The sequence below is a fragment of the Bufo gargarizans genome, chromosome 2 (assembly GCF_014858855.1).
Source record: "Bufo gargarizans isolate SCDJY-AF-19 chromosome 2, ASM1485885v1, whole genome shotgun sequence".
NCBI lineage: Eukaryota > Metazoa > Chordata > Amphibia > Anura > Bufonidae > Bufo > Bufo gargarizans.
This window is the reverse complement of record NC_058081.1, coordinates 189,636,915-189,660,804: the sequence shown is the minus strand read 5'-3', so window position 1 is coordinate 189,660,804 and position 23,890 is coordinate 189,636,915. Positions and strand designations below refer to the sequence as shown.

The 23,890-nt window shown below is 42.5% G+C and overlaps 1 protein-coding gene across 4 annotated transcripts in view; it reads right to left on the bottom strand.

The window, feature by feature from the left end:
• Positions 1-23,890, bottom strand: part of AP3B2 (adaptor related protein complex 3 subunit beta 2) — an 86,924-nt gene that overhangs the window by 48,853 nt on the left and 14,181 nt on the right. For 2 of the 4 annotated variants that reach the window (XM_044283335.1, XM_044283336.1), the window contains exons 1-10: positions 22,205-23,193; positions 15,490-15,565; positions 15,341-15,415; positions 14,398-14,493; positions 10,654-10,814; positions 6,430-6,496; positions 3,805-3,987; positions 3,423-3,602; positions 2,166-2,263; positions 1,160-1,214 (exon numbers count right to left, since the gene is read on the bottom strand). In XM_044283335.1, the coding sequence (XP_044139270.1) occupies positions 1,160-1,214; positions 2,166-2,263; positions 3,423-3,602; positions 3,805-3,987; positions 6,430-6,496; positions 10,654-10,814; positions 14,398-14,493; positions 15,341-15,415; positions 15,490-15,565; positions 22,205-22,425 (1,212 nt within the window). In that variant the 5' untranslated portion in view covers positions 22,426-23,193. Of the gene's footprint in view, positions 1-1,159; positions 1,215-2,165; positions 2,264-3,422; positions 3,603-3,804; positions 3,988-6,429; positions 6,497-10,653; positions 10,815-14,397; positions 14,494-15,340; positions 15,416-15,489; positions 15,566-22,204; positions 23,194-23,890 lie in introns of those variants that run through there. The other 2 variants (XM_044283338.1, XM_044283339.1) reach the window with 1 other exon arrangement.

The window sequence follows — 23,890 nt, the reverse complement described above, 5'->3', positions numbered from 1 at the left end:
ATATGAAAGTCTAATGTTTATCAGTACATTACAGAAAATAATGAACTTTATCACAATATGCTAATTTTTTGAGAAGGACCTGTATAATGCAGACGGATCCGTTCTGAACGGAGCCTCCGTCTGCATTATTACGATCGGATCCGTTCAGAACGGATCCGATCGAACGCTAGTGTGAAAGTAGCCTTAGCTTATAAGCATAGAAAAAACATACTTTTCTATGTGGTAATACTATATTTTTGTGGTAAGTGTTTGGTTTTGCACGTAGACATCCCAGGTTCGAATCCTGGGGGAGACGTCCAGGTTTTTTCTTCAGATATTTTCTTTCTTCCAACTCATTAACTCATAATAAAAGTCTATGAGGGTCATTTACGAACAGATATATGCCACAAGGTTATTTGCGCCGCTAACTGCAACTTTTTCCCCTTTTCTGCCACTCGTGCCAGGTCTAAAAAAGGGGGGGCGTGGTGTGGGCGGGAAAGGGGCGGGCCCATTTAGTTTAGAAAATGGTCTAAATCTACGCCACTAAGGGAGCTGGCGTAGATTTAGACAAGTGTAAAGTCTACCTAAGTTATGTAGAGGCCGGCACTGGAGGGATGAAGACCGGCGTTGAAATTCATAAATGTCCCCCTATATCCTTATCATATTGATAATCATGTATTGTGCCTGTGAATAAGGGTTCATTCACATGATCGTAAGTGTTTTGCGGCCGTGTGCGTTCCGCATTTTGAGGACCGCACATGACCGGCGCTATATAGAGAATGTGGACAAGAATAGGACATGCTCCATATTTTTTGCGGGGCCGCAGAATGGAACAACTGATGCGGACAGTGTGAATGCACCCTAAACCAGTAACAGTTTTCATGTTTCTAAGAAAAAACAAACGACAAACAACAAAACAGAACACTATTCTCTTACGATATGGATTCTATTATATGCTAAACACACACAAATGCACTTAGATACTGCTCTTGTGTGGCTTATTTTAGCTTGAAAACTACTGGGAGCCAGTTGAGGTATAAATCAGATTTTGAGAATGTTACTGTATAAGACACTCAGTTGAAAATCATTTTATTTTTATGCAGTCAATGAAATGTAATTCATGCGCATAACCAAAAGCATCATATTGTTAATTTTACAGCTCATGGCAATTTTTACATACCCTTCTCTTGATGGACATAGTGGCCACGTTCTGTAGTACAACAAACTGCACTTCACTGGAATGAGACACGCAACAAAGAGAAAAACACAAAAGAATTGTGTGATAAAAAAAGGAGCTACTTCAGAGAATTGAGAATCAGAGGACAACACATAATAAATAGATTTAAAGAAACAAACAAAGAAAAGCAGCACTCCGATGCAGAATAGCGGTATTTATTCATCCACTGTGCAATGTTTCAGCTGCTCAAAGCAGCCATTGTCAAGCATCAGTGATCACATGTTACATTATATAAATAGACCAACACACAATCTCATTATACAAAAAATGCATGAAATTGTATATATATATTTCAAACCAAATAATCAATATAGTAACAAGAAAAATGACCACATCATCAATCAAATCATTGATTTTTCCAATGCAGTGTGTCAGTTGGTGTCATAACTGTATGCATTTATAGGTTGTACTGAGGATGTCAGAACATTTTGTCTTACTGTGTGTATTTAAAGGCTGTAATCTATTATTCTGATGTCACAAGAGTAAATGTGTACTTACTGGCTGTGCTATAGTAATAGGCTGTGCTCTACATCGATGACATCACACTTGTGCATCACTAAAGTTTGTGAAAGGTTCCTCTCTGATGTCACAATAATGTGGAGACGCATATAGCAACCAATACCATTGCAGCTTTCATTGTTCAAAGGGCCTCTTGAGAATGAGAACGGAAGGATGGTTGTTTGCTACGAGGAATTATCTTTTTTATTGCTTTATACGTATTGTGATACTGTAATATAGTTGTGCTTAATTCAGGTGTCAGTGAGGCGAGTAAAGATGGATTCATGTCTGTCTACGTGAACAACTGAGCTTTTATTTGTGCTGTATTGTAGATTGTAACACGAAACAGAAAGTCTGATCAGCTACCGTGAGCTGGTGATGCTTCCTATCACAGTGGACTCATACATGACTGTGCAGAGGGTTTATAGCATTTACTATTTTTGTTACCTACCTGTGACTGCGTAACAAGCGAACCAAGGCCTTTGCTATGACACCAACTTCTGCTTTTGGTGCTAGATGAAAGTACAATTGCGCCACCGCCATAACCACCTGTAGAAAGATGTACAGCTCTAAATGAGTACTTACAAGCACTGTGTATAAATAATACTTCCTTTCTGTACCTGTACGATTATTCTAAAATTGTTTTTAATAGTATATATATAATAGGTCTATCATAATAGAAATTATTTGATATTTTATTTAGTAAAATATTTTGGGGCAGATATAATGGCATTACAAATGCAAGTTAAAGGGGTCATCCAACCCCTCGTATACATTATAATTAATAATGTATACGAGGGGCCGGGGCATTGGGTGGGGTCATTATAGACGTTGGATAACCCCTTTAAGTCTGTCAGCACAAAATGCACCTAATGTATTGAGATGCCCTCTTAATAAACTTGGTCCAGGAAGTCCGCGTGAAAAAAACTCAAATGTCCACCAGCTATTATCTGCCATAGATTTGAACTATCATTTACGCCAAGTACCACCCACGTTCTATCACTTTTCTTTTATTAAAATATAGAGAGAAGTGAGAAGTTACAAATTGTGGCGGTCACCATATTCTGTGACCCTTTTTTTAATTATTTTTTTCTTAATAAATGTCCCTCTTTGTCTTTTCTGCAGCAAGATTCAATATGGCAAATGGCCACTAAGTAGGTTTATGCACATCTATTTAGAAATTAAAGGGCATATTTCTATCTATGACATTGACTGACCTGTTACATGTGTACTTCGCAGCTGAAAGCATCTGTGATGGTCCCATGTTCATATGTGCCAGCATTGCTGAGAAATATGATGTTTTAATATATGCAAATGTACCTCTAGGAGCAACGGGGGCGTTTGTGTTACACCTAGAGACCCTGCTCTCTCTGCAACTGCCGCATTTGATTGACAGGGCCAGGCAGTATAAATGTGATCACGCCTGCCTGACCCTATCAATAAAAGTGAAGAGGGAGCAGACCCTCTAGGTGTAATGGTAACGCCCCCATTGCTCCTAGAGGCTCATTTACATATATTAAAACATCATTTTTCTCAGCGATGCAGGCACATGTGAACATGGGACCAACACAGATGTCTTCAGCTGCCCAGTGCACATGTAACAGCTCAGCCAGTGTCATAGGTACAAATCCGCTGACAGATGCCCTTTAAAGTCCTTTGAATGGTATTCGCAGCATTGTATATCAGAAAGGAAATAGCAGTATTTTACAGCAGCATTGCGACTCTGCAGTAGGGGCTTGGTGTTGCGAAGAAGAAGACGGTGGTCTGGGTCCATAATGTATGGCTTGCGTTTCACAATGGATGATGGTTCTGCCTTTTCTTCTTTGCTTCCTTCATCATCATCTGAGCCGTAGAAAGCTTTCTCTGGGTTTTCTTCCAAAAGAGACTCCTGTCAGGGTTAACATAGTAAAGTAAAAAACATGGAGAAAGAATAATTAAAATATTTTAACAATTTAAAGACAAGAGAAAGCAATAATAATGCACCCAAGAATAAGGTCCATCAAGTGACAATACACAGAAAACACACAGTCTAGCACATTAGAGAAATAAGGACTCAACTCGTAGTAAGAAAAGTGAGATGTAGAACTTACATTTTGGTTAGGGTTCAGAAACTGGGTCCTGGCATAACGTGTCAGCATGTTGATGATAACTACCTGCCCCCATTCCTCGACATCAATCAGCAGGTTACACAACTTGCGATAATTCTTATGTATCAGGTCAATGCGTTCAGGGCACACTTCTTCAAAAGCCATGACTACACTTCCTGCAACCAGCTTTGGAAAACAGTGAAAACATCGATCGAAATGTTCATTATACCATAATGCCAGACTTACATCTCAATGCTACATGACATCATGCGGTGGAAAACTGATCTTTTTCCTCTGTTGGTTGCCTATGACAGGTTTCCTGGTAGCCTTCTAAAATATACCGTACTATAGCTATGGCATACAGTGTTTTCATTGTCTTATGCCAGTTATGTGTATTAGCAACTGATCCTGGTGCTTTATTGTTAAGGTACTGCTCCTTTCTTTCCATAGCTTCTTAATGGTAGATAATTATAATGGTCATCCTGGCCTGTCACTTAGGGTCCATTCACACGTCCGCATGAATGAGTCTTATCCGTTATGCAATTTTGCAGAACGAGTGAGGACCCGTTAATTTCAATGGGGCCGCAAAAGATGTGGACAGCACACTGTGTGCTGTGTGCAGCCACGGACAAGAATAGGCATTTCTATCTTAGTGCCGGCCATGTGCGGATCGCAAAACGCTTGCGGACATGTGAATGGACCCTTATTTGAATGTTCATAATTTAAATTTCATGCTAATTGTTATAATGCACACAGTGTGCTTGCAATGACAATGCAGTTATGTAGGTCTAAAAGGGGACCAAGATATAATTTACCGATATGGAAGTGAATTGTTCAGTTTTTGCAAGTTACATCTTAAAGGGGTTCTTCAGGCTGTATGATATATGTATATATATATATATATATATATATATATATATACACACTAGCAGAAGGACCCGGCTTTGCACGGGTATATTTAATCTATTTCATTTAACGTTTGTGTGCCGGTAAAAGATAGACAGTATCCCCTATAACAGTGACATCTACAGTCAGTACCCCGCCCCTTTAACAGTAACCTCCACAGCGGCCAGCCCTTAATTTGTGACCTCCACAGTACCTGTCTCGTTAACAGTGATTTCCACAATAACTCGCTCTCTTAACAGTGACCTTCACAGATCTCCGTTCCCTTAAAATGTGACCTCCACAACACCCCGCCACCTTAACAGTGACCTCTACAGCACCCCATCTCTTAACACTGATCTCTATAGCGGACCGCCCCCTTAACTGTGACCTTCACCGTTCCCTGCCCCCTTAACAGAGACCTCCACAACATCCCACCCCTTTAACAGTAACCTCCACAGCGGCCTCCCCTTCACTAGTGACCTCCACAGTACCCCATTTTCTTAACAGTGATTTCCACAACACCTCGTCCCCTTAACAGTGGCCTCTACAGCAATCTGCCCCTTAACAGTGACCTCCATAGCAGACTGTCCCTTTAACTGTGACCTCCACAGCAGCCTGCCCTAGGGTGGCCAGAGGTTTGGTTTTAGGCCGGACAGTCCGGCTTTCAGACTCCCTGTCCTCCATCCGGCGCAGGGCCTGGATGGACACAGGGATTTCCTTTTGAGCAGCTCACTCTCAGACAGCAGCACTGTGCTGAGTGTGAGCTGCAGGGAGAAAGTCATGGTCCCTCCCACCCCTGCAGCTGACAGAAGTTAATTGCCCAGGTACTGTATAGATACAGAATGTTCAGCACTTCCCTGACGTCCTACAGACTGCTTTTAGCGCAAGTGCAGTACAAGAGAAAAAGTTCCATCTTGTAAATGATGTGGACGGCGGCGATTGTTTGTTCCACCAGACACTGGAGATGGGGGGGGGGGGGGGGGGGAATGCAGCAACTCCATGTGGGCTAAGATAGGCCCAGAGGCCAATCAGCAGTTGCTGGTAATGCCATGACACGTTACTGTATGGTATGTATTTATTTTATGCACTTTTAGAGCGCTGACATATTCTGCAGCGCTTTACAGTCATTAGCATCACACTGTCACCAATGGGGCTTACAATCTAAGTTCCCTATCAGTATGTTTTTGGAGTGTGGGAGGAAAGGGTTTTACCATCATTTAGATGCAAAATGGCCAATAAGTGGGTTCTCCTGAGTGCTGCTGCATGTAAACAGTGCTCAGGTCTGTAAATGCCCCACCTTCTCAATCTCTGTGCAATGTATAGGACATCTTAACATTTACATGTATACTGGCCAGAGAACTACTCCTATACAGAGGGGTTGTATAGGGTACAATTATACCCTGTTAGGAGGTTCTGAGTTACAAGAGGACGGGGGATCCTCATCTCTTATCCAGAGTGAGGAGCAGTTTCAAAGAGTTTCAGCCACTACTTGTCCTGTCCGGTATTATACGGACAACCCATTGGTTTGAATGGGCGCTGTGCAGGGCTTAATTTCCCTTGTGGTGGAGCTGCAGGGAAACTGCACACCTGCTTTCAGATTTCCCCACAGATACAGAGTCACAGCAAAGTATCAATTAGACCCTTGACTATTGTCAGGGGACCCTTCTAACAAGAAGTGATTGTTCAAAGTGGACAAACCCATTCACTATGTTGATCAAGAACCATGAACTGCATCAAACTCACCGTGGTTTTGTCAGATAAAAGTTTCTCAATCACTTCAATGAGCTGATCTTTCTGGTCTGAATCCAAACTGCAAATTATATGGAACGTAATAAAAAAACTGCGGAATAAAGGGTCTTTTCAAGGGGCATATTATATGAATAGAAATGTGTATGTAAGATTCATGCAGGTCACAGTATCACAATCCTTTCCTATTTGCAAGGAATTTGTATGCCATCCGTTTTTTTTTTTGCAGATCCATTGTAACAATGCCTAAAACGGACAAGAATAGGACATGTCATATTTTTTTGCGGGGCTATGGAACGGACATACGGTTGCGGATAGCACACGGTGTTCTGTCCGCATTTTTTGCGAACCCATTCAAATAAATGGGCCCACATCATATCCGCAAAAAAAATACAACGAAACGGACACGGAAACAAAATACGTTTGTGCATGAGGCCGAATGGGCATGATTTCCTATTTGTAGTTCTAATGGTGAAATCTGCTACAAATCCACATCATAGGGGTATTGACATAGACGGATTTTTGGTGCGCATTCGCCCCCCTTTTTTTGCGGATTGAATGCGGATCCATTAATTTTAATGGGGTTGCAAAATATGTGGATAGCACACAGCGCGCTGTGCTCATTTGTAAGTCTGTTCCGTGCCCACAAAAAAGATAGAACATGTCCTATTCTTGTCCAATTTGCTGACAATAGTCATTTCTAACAAAAGGTGGGACATGCTGATCCCCAAAATGATGACCGTGAAACGGATACGATTGTGTGAATGCCCCATAACAGACATGCTGCAGAAATTTCACAGCATGCCATAAAATCCACAGCTGAAAAATTCACAAAATTAAGAGTCATTTTAGAGTTCCTCGACTTGTATATATAGTCAGGTCCATAAATATTGGGACATCAACACAATTCTAACATTTTTGGCTCTATACACCACCACAATGGATTTGAAATGAAAAGAACAAGCGGTGCTTTAACTGCAGACTGTCAGCTTTAATTTGAGGGTATTTACATCCAAATCAGGTGAACGGTGTAGGAATTACAACAGTTTGCATATGTGCCTCCCACTTGTTAAGGGACCAAAAGTAATGGGACAGTTGACTTCTCAGCTGTTCCATGGCCAGGTGTGTGTTATTCTCTCATTATCCCAATTACAATGAGCAGATAAAAGGTCCAGAGTTCATTTCAAGTGTGCTATTTGCATTTGGAATCTGTTGCTGTCAACTCTCAAGATGAGATCCAAAGAGCTGTCACTATCAGTGAAGCAAGCCATCATTAGGCTAAAAAATAAAAAATAAAAATCAGAGAGATGGCAAAAACATTAGGCATGGAAAATAACTGTTTGGAACCTTCTTAGGGTACTTTCACACTTGCGGCAGGACGGATCCGGCAGGCTGTTCACCCTGTTGGATCCGTCCTTCCGTTGTTTCGCCGTGCCGCCGCTCCGTCCCCATTGACTATAATGGGGACGGGGCAGCGCAGTATGGCAGTTTGCGGTCAGAGGCCGTCGGACTAAAAAGTCAGACATGCAGGACTTTTAGTCCGGCGGCCTTTCGCCGTGCACTGCCGTACTGCGCCGGAGTGCCGCCCCCATTATAGTCAATGGGGACGAAGTGGCGGTCCGGCGAAACAGCGGAAGGACGGATCCGACAGGGTGAACAGCCTGCCGGATCCGCCCTGCCGCAAGTACTTAGCCGTAAGTACCCTTAAAAAGAATCACCAAAAGACCCGGAAGACCACGGAAAACAACTGTTGTGGATGACCAAAGAATTATTTTCCTGGTGAAGAAAACACCCTTCACAACAGTTGGCCAGATCAAAAACACTCCTCAGGAGGTAGGTGTATGTGTGTCAAAGTCAACAATGAAGAGAAGTGTCACGGTCTGGAGTCAGGCTCGGAGGCCAGTAGCTATAGCAGTGGAGCAGATATTCACACTGGTCACCCTGGCTGATGACACGGGTTCACCTGAGGTGCGGGGTCTAAGTACTAACCGGTATTCGCCAGAGCTCCTGATGGTGGAGATGGACTTTGCTGCGTGTTAGTACCAGGTCGCGGTCCTCAGGATAGCCCCAGCAGGAGGTGAGCAAGCCGAGGTCCAGTAGCAGATATAGCAGACAGGGATCAAGCAGAAGCGTGGTTGAATAACAAGCCAAAGTCGGTAACAAATAGTGCAGGTTGGGATTAAGCAGGAGCGTAGTCGAGGAACAAGCCAAATGTCAGTAACGGATGGTAGCAGAGATACGGTCGGCAGCAGTAAGACAAGAGCAAGATATTGGCTGGTAAGGCACAATAATCTGGCAACCAGGAAGTGCAGAGACATGGCTTAAATCAGGAAGTTCATCGGAGGAGCAAGGGGTTCAAGGTTCAAGGCAAACAAGATTCAAGACAAGATCATTCAAGGAATAGTCTAAGGAACTGTCCAGCACTTCAGGTGGCTCAGCAAGTAGAGGCACCGCCAGACGCAGCAGAGGTCCCAGGTTCAAGTCCAGATCCTAACAAGAAGACTTCACCAGAGTGAATACAGAGGGTTCACCACAAGATGTAAACCATTGGTGAGCCTTAAAAACAGGAAGGCCAGATTAGAGTTTGCCAAACGACATCTAAAAAAAGCCTTTGCAGTTCTGGAACAACATCCTATGGACAGATGAGACCAAGATCAACTTGTACCAGAGTGATGGGAAGAGAATAGTATGGAGAAGGAAAGGAACTGCTCATGATCCTAAGTATACCACCTCATCAGTGAAGCATGGTGGTGGTAGTGTCATGCCGTGGGCATGTATGGCTGCCAATGGAACTGCTGACAAAAGCAGCAGGATGAATTCTGAAGTGTTTCGGGCAATATTATCTGCTCATATTCAGCCAAATGCTTCAGAACTCATTGGACGGCGCTTCACAGTGCAGATGGACAATGACCCAAAGCATACTGCAAAAGCAACCAAAGCGTTTTTAAGGGAAAGAAGTGGAATGTTGCAATGGCCAAGTCAATCACCTGACCTGAATCCGATTGAGCATGCATTTTACTTGCTGAAGACAAAACTGAAGGCAGAGCATCACCAGGGATGAAACCCAGCGTCTGGTGATATCTATGCGTTCCAGACTTCAGGCTGTAATTGACTGCAAAGGATTTGCAACCAAGTATTAAAAAGTGAAAGTTTGATTTATGATTATTATTCTGTCCCATTACTTTTGGTCCCTTAACAAGTGGGAGGCACATATGCAAACTGTTGTAATTCCTACACCGTTCACCTGATTTGGATGTAAATACCCTCAAATTAAAGCTGACAGTCTGAAGTTAAAGCACATCTTGTTCATTTAATTTCAAATCCATTGTGGTGGTGTCTAGAGCCAAAAATGTTACAATTGTGTCCATGTCCCAATATTTATGGACCTGACTGTATACTCTTGTGCCTTGTGGTTTTTGATGGTCACGTAACTTCTTGATGACTGCTTATATACTCTAATTTACAGTAAGGTGTACGAAATATAACAGAAGATGATGTGTTACATAATGCCACATGGAGAGACATACATTGGCACACAGAGGGGCACATTTATACACGTATAAAACTACGACATGTCCGACATTTATTCCAGCAGCCTCTCGCCATGCGCTGCCGTTCCTCCGCCGGAACTCTGCACCGTCCCCATTATAGTCAATGGGGACGGAGCGGCAGTCCTGGGGCACACGGTCACTAGCGGCAAGACAGATTCGACAGGCTGTTCACCCGACGGAACAGCATGCCAGAGGTCCGTGCCGCTAGTGTAGCTAGAGTAGCCTTAGACACCGGTTTTAATAAGGCCCTGTGCTGGCGGTGGATCTGCCGTAGTTATGAAGAGGCCTCTACATAACTTTGGCGTATCCACCGCCGCTTCTAAATGTAAGACATCTTCCTTGCTGTATATATATTTAGACCATTTTCTACACCTAAAACAGTCCCCCTTCCCCACCCATGCCACGCCCACCTTTTTAGACCTGGCGTGAGCGGGGAGAAGTCGCAAATTGCACCAGAAATACGCCTAATGTAGACATATTTCTGTTTGATGAATGACCCCAAAGTGTCTACAGCTCTGTAAGTACAGAACTTCAGGCACTCCATTTACATTTTACTTACAGCATGGGTGCATTCAGCTCTGCCATGTGCATGAAGTCTGAAGTCTAGCAAGGTGCTTTTATGCCTAATACAGACACTTTGTAACAAATTAAATTGTTATCTTGTTGTTACCTATACAATTTCGGGATAGCATGTGCTGCTGTCTTTCGTACATAAGGAGACATGTCTGAAGCAGCTTCTTTTATTGCAAGCATCATAATTGGCACAATGATTGGCACACGGATACTGGAGAGAACACGCAAAGCACTGGCACGGATCAGTTGATTTGGATCCTGCAAGAGAGAATACAGGTAATGTCAATATATATTTTTATGATATTTTATAGCATCAATGGATTTACCATTTAACCCCAGTACAGTCCCATTTTTTCCAAATCTGGTGTGTGTCACTTTACGTGGTAATATCTTTGGAATGCTTTTACTAATCCAAGCCATTCTGATATTGTTTTTATTTTGATGACAGATTGTAGTTTATGTCACTGGTAAATATGAGTTGATATATTTTCTTTTTATTTATAACATGTATCAATTTATTTTATGCCTTCTGACGTAATGGTACGTCAGTGGGGCGCAAGAGGTGTATAGAGTGGGATCATCAACTGATCCCACTTCATACACGATGGGTGCATCAGTGGTACGTCAGTGGGGCGCAAGAGGTATATAGAGTGGGATCATCAGCTGATCCGACTTCATACACGGTGGGTGCAGGCACCTGCCCACAATGACTGGGATCGGAGATAATGCCAATAGCGGTGACTGCTCAGATGCTGTGGTTAATAGTGACAGTGGCATCTGTGGTGTTGGGCAGAGAGAGGGGGCTTCCTCTGCCCTTAGATTGGATCCACTGTGGCAAAATTGTGGGGCTCTTATCGGTTAATATAACAGCCCGGGGGCCTTTGTGAAGGCTCCAAGCAGTGTCATAGAGGGCCGCCTAAAAAAACTGTGCCCGAGGGACAGCTTGACAAGCAGCCAGTGAAAATCTCATAGACTGCAGTAGTATACTATTGCAGTCTATGGTACAAGCAAGAAGATCACATGTAAAAGTCCCCTAAGGAGGCTAAAAATTATAGTGAAAAAGTTAAAGTTTAAAAAAAATTATTAAAAATTTAAAAATCTAGAAGCAGTCATTGGATAGATCAATAAAATAATGCTCTATAAGAAACTTACAGCCATTCGTATGGATAGGGTAATGCATTTTAAAAAAAAATATGGTCCCCCTGGATGTCATACTATGCTGTTCCAGACCTACACTATTATGTTCATCTGTGAAAAGTGTTGAAGTCATACACAATATGCAGTCTGAATATATTGCAGTCTGAATATTTGACTAGATACCAGATCATTTGTACCGTTCTTTATTGTTTATTATATTCTATTTCTATCTTTTATGCATTCGCCCTGGAAGGGGTGCATTGGCAGCATGTTGCCGATATTCATTGCCTTAAAAAACAATAAATACTTTTTGAAACTAAAAATTTTAATAATTTTCCCAGTTTTACATATATAAATAAATAATAAAAATCTAAATATAATAGGTTTTGACATGTCTGGAAATGTCCGAATTATTGAAATATGAAAATGTACAGTGAATGCTGTAATGGAAAAAAAAATTCCCAGTTCGCTGTCTTTTTTGTCACCTTGCCCCTCCCATAAAATTGAATACAAAATGATCAAATGGTCATATGTACCCCAAAATGAAAACGTAGTAAAAATAAAAACTATATAAATTTGCGATCGCCATAATTGTTCTGTTCCTCAGAATAAGCTTATCATGTGATTTTTAGCATATAGTGAACACCATAAAACAAAACAAGATATGACAAGATATGGTATTACCGTAAATTGTACTATTAAAAACTAAAACTAGTCCCACAAAAATAATCCTTAGTGAGGCTGTGTGAATGGAAAAAAGTTATGGGTCTTAGAAGGTGGGGAGTAAAAAACAAAAACTGGTTTACTCCTTTAAAATAGCAAAGTTAAAAATCAATTGCTCCGCTTTTAAGACAGATAGCCATAGCGCACAAAATAGATAATAATTAACATTTACCATATGTTCACTTTAGGCTGGCAAACATATTCCTTTTTTTTGTGTGTGTGTTATGAGAAGGCTTCTAAGTTTCACAGCAATTTTTCACATTTTAAAGAAAATTTCCAAAACCATATATTTTTTCATGGAACAGTTCCGTTCTGAAGTGGCTTTAAGGGGCCTATATATTAGAAATCCCCCCCCAAAACCACAGGAATTAACTAAACTTATTTTTTTATTGCAGATTTTCAATTTAAATCCATTCTTGATTTATTGATTCTGCAGTTTTTAGAAATATTCCATATGTGGCCCTAGTAAGATACATTCAAACACCCATGCCACCTCCATGATGTACTGTTTATTGCAGTTCACAGGACCTGGTCACTTACCATGACGTAATTGTATTTCATGGGGCAGAAAGACATTAAAAACCATATACTGCTACATATTCTTTTTACTAATCTCTTTTTATATTCTGGTGTTATTTTTTTTATCCTTTTTTTTTTGTAAATGATCATGGGAGCTATTGCCCGAGCCACTGCTGTGCTTGGTGGGTTCAGAGCTGCATCCGGACACAAGCTCCCCTTTAATCATTTACCAGGTCTGAGTGGAGCATCAGAGCATTTCCAGCTCCGATACTCCCCCTTGCCCTGCACCACATTGCGCAGGACAAGAGCTCCTTTTTTTTACCAGTGATGTACCAAGTTTCATATGGGTATGCTAGGTGGAGAACCGACCATTAGTGCTGGGCTCACTGCTAGGCAGAAGCCTCCACCTAGCATACTGAGAAAAAGCGGGGTACGTCACCGGCAGTAAACAAACAGCCCTTGCTGAGTAGAGCATCGGAGCATCAGAGCTAGAAATGCTCCGATGCTCCACTCAGACATGGTAAATAAGTGAAGGGGGGCTTATGTACGGGTTCAGCTCTGAACCCGATCAACCCCTTTAACAACAGTTCAGAGATATGCTATACAGAAGACAAATGGACATAGAAATCCAGTGTCTGAAGATGGCTCCCTGACTTTTATGAGAGTTTTGTAAGCATGCTGTGGTGGAGAGGAGATGAGATGTGATTATTAACTACATACAGTACCTCCCAACTTTTGAAAAACCCAAGGACGGACAACAGCAGCAGCACATGCAGTGTGGCACAGCAATTTATTTTTTTACACTAAACCACGCCTCTGATTCTACCCAATATCTATCTGTACACACCCAATCCTGCCCAGTCCCCACTGTATCAGTAGTTATGCACCCTTTGTGCCCCCTTTACAGTAGCGATGCTGCCTAAGTGAACCCACAGAGTAGTTATGTCTCCTTATTGCCCCCCATTTACAGTAATTATGCCCCCTTAATGCCCCCACACAGTGGCTTTGCTCCCACTCAGTAATTATGCCCCCTTTGTGCCTCCACACATTAGGTATTTGCCCTTAGTGCCAAATTCCTGGACTGTCGTTCCGGATCTCGGACAGTTGGGAGGTACGAACCTATTGTCAATGGTTTTATCCTAAAATAGGGGCGTTCTTGTTTTATTGTAAGTTTGTCTGTGATGATAATGACATGACTACTGAGAAGTGATCTCTGCAAAACAGGAGGTGTTAGCTTATTTTGAGCCTTAGTGGTCACAGTGAAAACTGCAAGATTTCAGCATTTGTATTGTACAGAGAATGACATGGAAAAATAGAAAGAACACCAAACATCTTTTTTCCTTACCATAAAAACTGATGTAAACTATAGTTCATTTTCAAATGATACATTCCCTTTAAGAAAGCACTACATTTAACAAACAGCGGCACACATTAAGAATGCTATTGGCATTATTAAACCAACCTTTAATCCTCTCTGAAAGGTAGAAATGGAGAGAAGAGCCAGATCCTGTTGTTCCTCTGCATATCGAACCAAATAAACATAAACCAATTTCTTCACCTGAAAAGATACATCAATGCTGAAGGTTAAATACGTGGTTCAATTTGAGGAACCCATAAAGTTGACAGCAGGGTTACTTGTACCCTATTTATCAGTTCTCAGTACAGTGTCACTTTTTGACATTCTTTATGACTGGGGTATTTTTGGTCTTAAAACGGTTGTTCACCCCGGTAACCTTTTCGTCAGAACCCCCCAGCGTGGCCAGACACGTGGTAGTAATCATACTTTCCTAATCCTCGCCGCTGGTTACCAGCTCCATCACTGCCCTGGCGGCTATGTGGATCTCTCCGCGTAGACATCTAAGCACAGTGGCCTCCATAAGTCTTCAATAAAAGAAGTTTGGAACAACCAGGACTCTACCTAGAACCGACCCACCAAACTAAGGAAGAAGGGCCTTGATAAAAGAGGTGACTAAGAACCCAATGCTTTATAGCAGACTGGCCATAAAGTGGCTTGGTTTATAAGTGGCTGGGAGACTGGTCAGGGCTGAGGGAAAGCTAAATGGAGTAAAGTACAAAGATGTTCTTAATGAAAACCTGATCCACTGTGCTCTGGACCTCAGACTGGGGCGAAGGTTCCACTTCCAACACAAAACCCACCCTAAGCACACAGTCAAGATAACACAGGAGTGGCTTTTGGACAACTCTGTTAATGTCCTTGAGTGGCCAGAGCCCTGAACCCAATCGAACATGTCTGGAAAGATCTGAAAATGGCTGTCCATCAATGCGCTAAACGTATGTATAAATGAGAGAATAAACTATCTTCCCGTAAGCTTCAACCAATATTAGCCACTGACTTTGTTTAGTTTTCCTTTAACCTACCGGCATATGTACATTTGTCACCTCACCTCTATGTTCTTGCAGGCCACATTTTTCACAACAGCTGGAAACAGGTCCGATGTGTTCTTTCCTCGAGCTATCATCTAAGAAAAAAGACATAACATCACATAAGATAATAGAAATGTGTGAAAAGCAATAAATAAAGTAAGCTACTTACAGCAACTATCCGTTTCATAGCTTCCAACTTCAGAGAGTCCTTGTTACTGTCCAACATTTCTTTCAAGTCATCATGTCTGAATTAAAACATAAAGAAAAAGAAGCCTAAATATGAAACCGCTTGCTAATGTCTAGCAAACGTGCGCTTGAGCGACAATGGTTGGAATAATATGTGCTTACTATTGCTGAATGCGATTCGTGGTTGTATTTACACGCACTGGGAACTGCTGCAGTTTTGCTATGCAGTTAATAAGCTGTTTAGTTTGTGTAGTTAGTAAGTGACATACAAGTTTTTATCCTGCTACATACGACCAGCCTGTGTAAATACGGTACACCATAAAATTTCTGAAAGTTTTGTTAATATGCATACGTAGATGGTGCAGTCGTGTACTTTACAAATAAAGTATATTTTCATTCTTCAGTTGTGTGCGTTACATATCTGGATCTGGTAAACCTGCGTCAACGCAGCCACCATATGGTCTCAGACACAAGTCAGAGCACACAGCCTAAATGGTGATATGGTTCTGTCCTATAAAGCTGTAGGCACTCTTGTGTGCCGCCATGTGGTGTTTCTGCATGCTTTCACTATCTCTGTAATATACTTCTATAGAACCCGGATTACAGCTCCATACAACATATACTACTTGAATGGAACTGTAATAAGGCCGTGTACATGGCTGCATTTTACCTTAGGCTACTTTGACACTGGCTGCAGCCTTCTCCCTGTGCCGATAGTGCATCCTTGCCGCCGGAGGTCCGCCATTATAGTCAATGGGGCCGGGCCGGAGCGGACCTCCAGCGGCATGCGTGCACTAGCGGCAGCATGGAAAAGGATGCCGCTAGTGTGAAAGTAGCCTGTGTATTTATTTGAAACTGTATTTTCACCTGAAATTCTAACAGTAAATTGTATGTGTGCTGTAAGTACAGATATGTCTGAATATGTGTGTTACTTTATTAATATGTATTCTAAGATAAGTTTTAGGTTTTATGAAGGAGCTCACAATATTTGCATACTTTTATTTCCATTATAATTTATGTATTAACAGAAGATGAAAGTATTAAGTGTCCTCAGCCTGTTGCTACCTTATAACTTAACAGTAGGTTTTTAAATATTCATTAGTCGTGTATTATTACCTTAGGATGAAAGGGGAAGCTAGGCCACAGATGGTGTCCGCAGCAACCCTGATTCCATTAAATGATGCTATGTACATAGCCTTCTAGTTAGTAATGACGAATAGTCTAAGGCCTATTGCACACGACCGTATGGCTTTTTCAGTGTTTTGCGGTCCGTTTTTCATGGATCCGCTGTTCCGTTTTTTGTTTCCGTTGTGTTTTTCCGTATGGCATATACAGTATACAGTAATTACATAGATAAAATTGGGCTGGGCATAACATTTTCAATAGATGGTTCAGGAAAAAACGGAACGGAAACGGAAGACATACGGATGCATTTCCGTATGTGTTCCGTTTTTTTTGCGGATCCATTGACTTGAATGGAGCCACGGACTGTGATTTGCGGGCAATAATAGGACATGTTCTATGTTAAAACGGAACGGAAAAACGGAAATACGGAAACGGAATGCATACGGAGTACATTCCGTTTTCTTTGCGGAACCATTGAAATGAATGGTTCCGTATACGGACCGTATACGGAACGCAAAAAACGGCCAGTAAACGGGAAAAAAAACCGGCCGTGTGCAATAGGCCTAAGGCTGTGTTCACATCATGTTTTTTTTTTATATTTAGGTGGCGAAAAAAGGAAAAAGTATAATATGCTATATTTTTCCATCCTGCAGAGTCCAGCAAAAATGTATACACTAAACATATACACTGCGTTACAATTGAACCCTATGTGATACGATAGATGCTGTTTTGCGGTATTGGTATCAATCGGAGGCACCTGTTTAACAAATATATCATGTATATGTTAGGCTACTTTCACACTTGCGGCAGAGTGATCTGGAAAGCAGTTCTGTCGCCGGCACTGCCTGCCGGATCCTCCAAAATGTATGCCACCTGATGGCACTAGTAAGACTGATCAGGATCCTGATCAGTCTTAAAAATGTCGGATCAGTCAAAAAAATGCATTGAAATGCTGGATCCCTCTTTCCGGTGTCATCCGGCAAAACGAATCCAGCATTTATTTTCTTAACTTTTTTTTCGGTCTGCGCATGTGCAGACCGGAAGGACGGATCCAGCATTCCGTTATTTTGAATGCCGGATCCGGCACTAATACATTCCTATGGAAAAAAATGCCGGCTCTGGCATTCAGGCAAGTCTTTAGCGAGTGCTCTGTACAGTATTAGAATTTATTGGCTCAGATGAGCCAAAGTTATTACTTTGCAAGACTTTGGGTAACAACTTCAAAAATTATTTTCTACTGTTAAAAACTCAGGTTCAGTTCCAAGTAGTACCTTGGAACTGAGTTCGGGAAAAGGTTTTTAACAGTAGAAATTTATTTTTGAAGTTGTTACCCAAAGTCTTGCGAGACTTCGCAAAGTAATAACTTCGGCTCATCTGAGCCAATACATTCTAATACTGTACGGAGCCGAAGTCGATTCGCTCACCCCTAGTTATAACCGGAATACACCGTTAAGTTTATTATGAATTAGGACAAATTATAAAATATATTTATAATATCAATTTGTAAAATGATCAAATATTCAAAAATGTAAAAGGGGTTGTCCGAGTTAAATAAAAACTGGGATAGCCCCTGTAAATGGTCCAAAATAACAAAAAACAATTGATTTCCTGACTACATTGGTGATATTCCATGTATAAAGGTCACCTCTGCAGCCAATCAGTGGCTTCAAGAGTGATGTCCCGTATACTGCTGAGGCCAATGATTGGTTGCACACCTGTGTGCATGGAGTGTCACTGCTGCAGCCAGGAAGATGGTGTCAGGGATGAACTGGATTATTGTTTCTTTTATTTCATACCTTTTATAGTGGCTGCCCCAGATTTTATTTAACTCAGACAACTTCTTTAATGATTGAGGCGCCTATCGTATGTCATTATTAAAAATGGCCCACATTTACTAATGTGAGTGCACCTAGATGTTGCCGTAAATTGCTCCAAAATTTCCTGGAATTTGGTGCATTCTTAGTGCATCTAGTTTTGGTCTACAGCACATAACTCTCTCACAATTCTAGAGTAAGGCCTCATGCACACGACTGTGCCGTTTTTTTGCGGTCCACAAACCGCGGATCTGCAAAAAACGGAAGCCGCCTGTGTGCCTTCCATAATTTGCGGAACGGAACAGCCGGCCCATTGTAGAAAAGCCTATTCTTGTCCGCAAAACTGACAAGAATAGGACTTGCTATTTTTTAAGGGCGGGGCCGCGGAATGGTGCAACGGATGTGGACAGCACACTGAGTGCTGTCCGCATCTTTTGCGGCCTCATTAAAGTGAATGGGTCGGGTGCGGACCACAAAAACGGCCATGTGCATTAGGTCTAAGCCTAATTTCACAATAGCATTAAAATAATTATTCATCGTATCTGGCATAGCTGAAAATGGCTGGAGCACCGTTAGACCCTATTGACTATAATGGGACCTGGCAGGGATTCAGCTGGTTTCTGGCTTTAGTGTCGGGATTTGCCCGGACAAAAACCGGTGCTGTCGCAAAGTGCCTATCTCTGCACTAGATTTATCATCGAGCCCAGTATAATAATGTCTAAACAGCCTGTCTAAGTTTACGCCATCTTGCCAGGAATTAGACAACTTTACATGGGTCGACTGTGCAGGAAATTATAGGGAACCAACCGTTTGGTCCCCAAAATTGCCTGATCGTGAGCAGATGAGAGATCTGCATTTACAAGCCGCAATCTCCTCTGTTGTATAGGGATGAACGATTACTACTGTGATTGCTCGTCTCATTCAGATTCATTGTTTCTGGGCAGCAGATCCTTGTTTACACAGGATGATTTTCTGCTCAGAAACAATGAATTAGGGCTTGTTTACACGAACGTGACATATTTTGCAGTCCGCAAATTGCAGATCCGCAAAACACGGATGTCGCCCGTGTGCCTTCCGCTATTTGCAGAACGGACTGCCCTTTATAGAAATTCTTATTCTTGTCCACAAAACGGACAAGAATAGGACATGACTCATAACTTTTTGCGGGGCCGCACCCGAGCCACATTTTTTGATGAAAAAAATCATTGTACTGTGAATAAGCCCTTAGGCTAAATTCACATCAGCGTTCAGCCTTTCTGTTCTCGTGCTCCATTATAGCCGAACGTTATATTACTGAGCCGAACGGAGCCTATGGGCCCGATAGACTATAATGGGGTCCGTTAGGTTTCCAGTTGTGTGCCAAATCCGTCCTTTCCGTTCTCCTGCTCCTATAACGGAGTAAGGAAATTTAAAGGCTGAACCCTGATGTGAACTCAGCCTTAGGCCTCTTTCACACTGGCGTGTGCGGCCCGTTGCTGTATTGCGGCCCGCAAAATGCGGGCCGCAATACACGAGTACAGTCCGTGGGGCAGCCGCAGCAGATCGCGAACCCATTCACTTGAATGGGTCCGCGATCCAGCCATTCCGCAAAAAGATAGGACATGTTCTATCTTTTTACAGAACGGAAGTACAGGACGAAACCCCACGGAAGCACTTCGTAGTGCTTATGTAGGGTTCCGTTCCGTGGTTCCGTACCATTCCACATCTCCGGATTTGCGGATCCATTCAAATGAATGGGTCCGCATCCGTGATGTGGAATGCCCACAGAACGGCACCCATGTATTGCGGATCCACAAATGCGGTCCGCAATACGGCAACGGGCCGCACACGCCAGTGTGAAAGAGGCTTAGGTGTCCACACCAGCAATGCTTTCACCTGATAAATAAATGTTTGCTTGTTCATCAAGTGACCTGAGGCATTTTACACTGGACAATTATTAGGAATTCCCAGGAACACTCTTTCCTGATGACTGCCCTGTTCATCAGCCCGTATAAGGGGGGCTTTAGGAAATGAGGACATTGTGCCTAAAGTTGGGGGTAGGTGTGGACATAATATTCCTTTTGATTCCTGTTCTATATAGATTACAACCCAACAGACCTGTTATCTATGGAGTAGCGATTAGGGTTCAAATTATTAAACAAGAAATGTTTCAGAAAAAAAATAAAACGGAAAGAGTGAATCCATCCTGCAATGGATTCCGCACCATCTACACTAAGTTTTGGCTAATCAGTAGTAGGGGATTGCAATTCTGTTGAAATTTCATTTCGTTGACTGTGACACTTCCATTGTAGAATGAACATTGTGGTGTCAGACTTCTCACCACTGAACTATTTTATACCCAGCGAGTCAGAATGCCCTCCACAAACTGTACCACCCTGTTCTTGATTATGGTCAGTAACTGAAACTGTACCACTTCATGGGAAAGGTCAGCACACCCCAGCCAACTGGTGGCACACAGAATAAAGCCTCATGCACACGTCTGTGGAACACGGACCGTGAGATACCGGCCTGGACTCCTGCTGAGTGCAGGAGCGCACGGCGTCATTGGTCGCTATGACGCCGTGCGCTCCGCTGCTGTACAGTAATTCACTGGTATTATCTATACGAGTGTATTACTGTACAGCAGCGGCGGCACGAAGCGCAACCAATGACGCCGTGCGCTCCTGCACTCAGCAGGAATCCAGGCCGGTATCTCACGGTCCGTGTTCCACAGACGTGTGCATGAGGCTTAACACATTCCTATGCCGGTGTAATTTACGGGTATTATATTACTTCATAACCTCTCTTCTAATATCTTGCCATGCTGTGTAGATTTTTCTGATTACCAGTGTATAATCTATAACAATTTGTTATAGTTGCAGGTTTCCTCTCACTATTATTATTAGCATTTCCACCAATATGGCCACCATGATTGCTAGCATGATGAAAGCAATGGATCTTGGGACTGAATGTTAAACATTTGCTCTATTTAACCAGCGCTGCCTTCTTTCTACCTGATTCTGACAGATCTGGAGAGATTTGCTTTTCATCACTTCTATTTACTTTCCAGCTCACAAGCCCCTGAGAAGGACATGTCCTGTTCATTGCTAGATGCTGCAACCTGCTTCCATCTACAGTAGGCAGGTGACATTCTAGAGAGTAAGGGAGGGCATGTTCAAAAGTTATATGTATGCATTAGATTAGTGTGGGTCATGGGCGGGGGCGCACCTAGCCTTTCTGCTGCGTCTAACGGCGCCCCAAACTCCCAATGCCAATTTCTTAACCTAACCCCTTCCCTCCAGCCCTACTGTTAACAACATACTTGGAAAACATTACATACAGAGCTACAAAACATACAGGGTAATACAGCGCCACATGCTGTGCCCACTGTGCTTCCCAATACTATACTGCAGAAACAGATAATCCCCCTCCCGCTGCCCCCCTCTTGCCCATAACCGGTGCACCTCACCTCGCCTCATTGGTGGTTCACCCCTGGTCATGGGGAATACATGAACAGGAGAGAAAATTTGAAATACTGGAAGAACAGGGCATAATATTAAGGTAAAGGCCTCACTGAGGCCTATGTTCACTATAAAATAATTATCATCTTGATCACTGTGTATAACTGACAACTCAAAACATATTTATGTGCTACATTAATCAACTGCATTACAGATGACATCCTAGGCACCAATGCACCAATGTAAATTGATTTTGATCTTTAAAAAGCTTATGTATGCTGTCTCAAACTTTACCCTACAGGTGCCAGGCACTCCATACCGCAAAGGCTGACTTTGAGAGCCGGATCCGCTGTTTTCCGTGCTGGTTTCTCTGTCTGGAGATTTGAGTAGTTTCAGTTCATCTGCTTGTAGTGCATTGTAAAATGTTTGGATCCCTCCATCCGGTGTCAAAACAGGGCTTTTTGCCTCCTCCGATCGGTGATTCTTCACTAAATTCACAGCTGTCACCGGCAATCGCAAGAACTTCTGCATGGGCGTCATAACTGGTTGGTGGATGCTGGATGCCCCTCTCCAGCCAGAACCAAAAAATGTAATGTATTAGAGGAATGGATACAATGTGCAGCATGTATCAAGGCAGCATTCAGAGAGGTTGCTATGTTAGAAGCTTTGCATAGATCAGATGCAGATCCTGGACAATCTCAGAGAAGATTCCTGTATGGCTATGAGTCTCATATCTGGTGGGCTCATTCAATTTAGGTCCAATGGAAAACGCCAAATGGTGCCTTTGAGATCCTTCAGTGACGTCCAGTATATTCCAGTATGGTCAATGAGAAGGTATGCATAGGGAATTTAGCACGATCTTCCATGGGAATGCACCATGTGCTGCCTGAGAGTACACTTAATGCCGTCCTCGTATTTAGAGTGACATAACGTGTTCCCATTCATGTATGAATAGAGTGCAATGTACAAGTTCCAGATGTCTTTATACTGAGGATCAGATTACAGATTCCTCCGCCTGTATTTTTTAGCCAACCTCCTGTCCACTCCTTACCTATCTCATTTCGTTTCTGTCAGTATCCCTTTTCAGCCTTGTCACTTTATTCATTCCTTTCTACCTTGCCTACCATTATCTCTTCTTCTCCTACCATATCTTATTCTGTCCTTACCCTCTTTCATTCCATCCTCCCGTCATTCCCCTTCTCCACAAATATTAGCACTGTTATCTGACCTGGTAGTCCTGTTGTTCCCTCTTGCTCTATATATTATATCCTAAACCAGTGTTCCGTTCTTTTCTTCTGTTTTACCAGCTGATCCTGTTTCAGTCATTTCCCAGCCACGTTTGCAGGTCATTCCCCTCCTCCAGCTTCTCCCATCCCTCCCACACATACACACATCTCTGAGAACATGACTCAGCCTAGATGATGTGCTGCGCGCACGGCCTCCTCCAGACTCCCACCTACAGCATCTCCTCCTCAGTCCACCATCAATGGTCTGGCCTACCCTTTTATGTTATATTATGTAATAGCAGACCATGTTACTAGAATTACTCCATAAATCATATTGACTTTTACTATGATTGAGAATTTTGGCTGGAATGTAGCAAAAATCACTATTTGTGCCATGGGCCCCGTATCAGGCTGAGGATGTTTCTGTTCTGGAAGTTTAGAACGGACAGCACTTTTGACCGAACACTGACCCATTCAATTGAGAGGACATATGCGCATCAGCGGTTTTCTGCACAGACCATCGTTGTATGCACGTCCTGCTCTGATTTTCACGCATGACTCATTCATTAAAGCGAATGGTTCGCAAATAAAACGGTTCGCACAAAGATGCCATCCATGTGCAGTTCATTTAAAAACTCGTCTGTGTTCACCGTCTGGAACACAGCCATTGAGAGAGCAAGTCTAAAGCTGGCCATAGACATTACAGTACAGCTCTGTCTGCAAGATGACTGGTACATCAGATGTCCGTGAACAGATTAAGGCCTCATGAACATGACCGC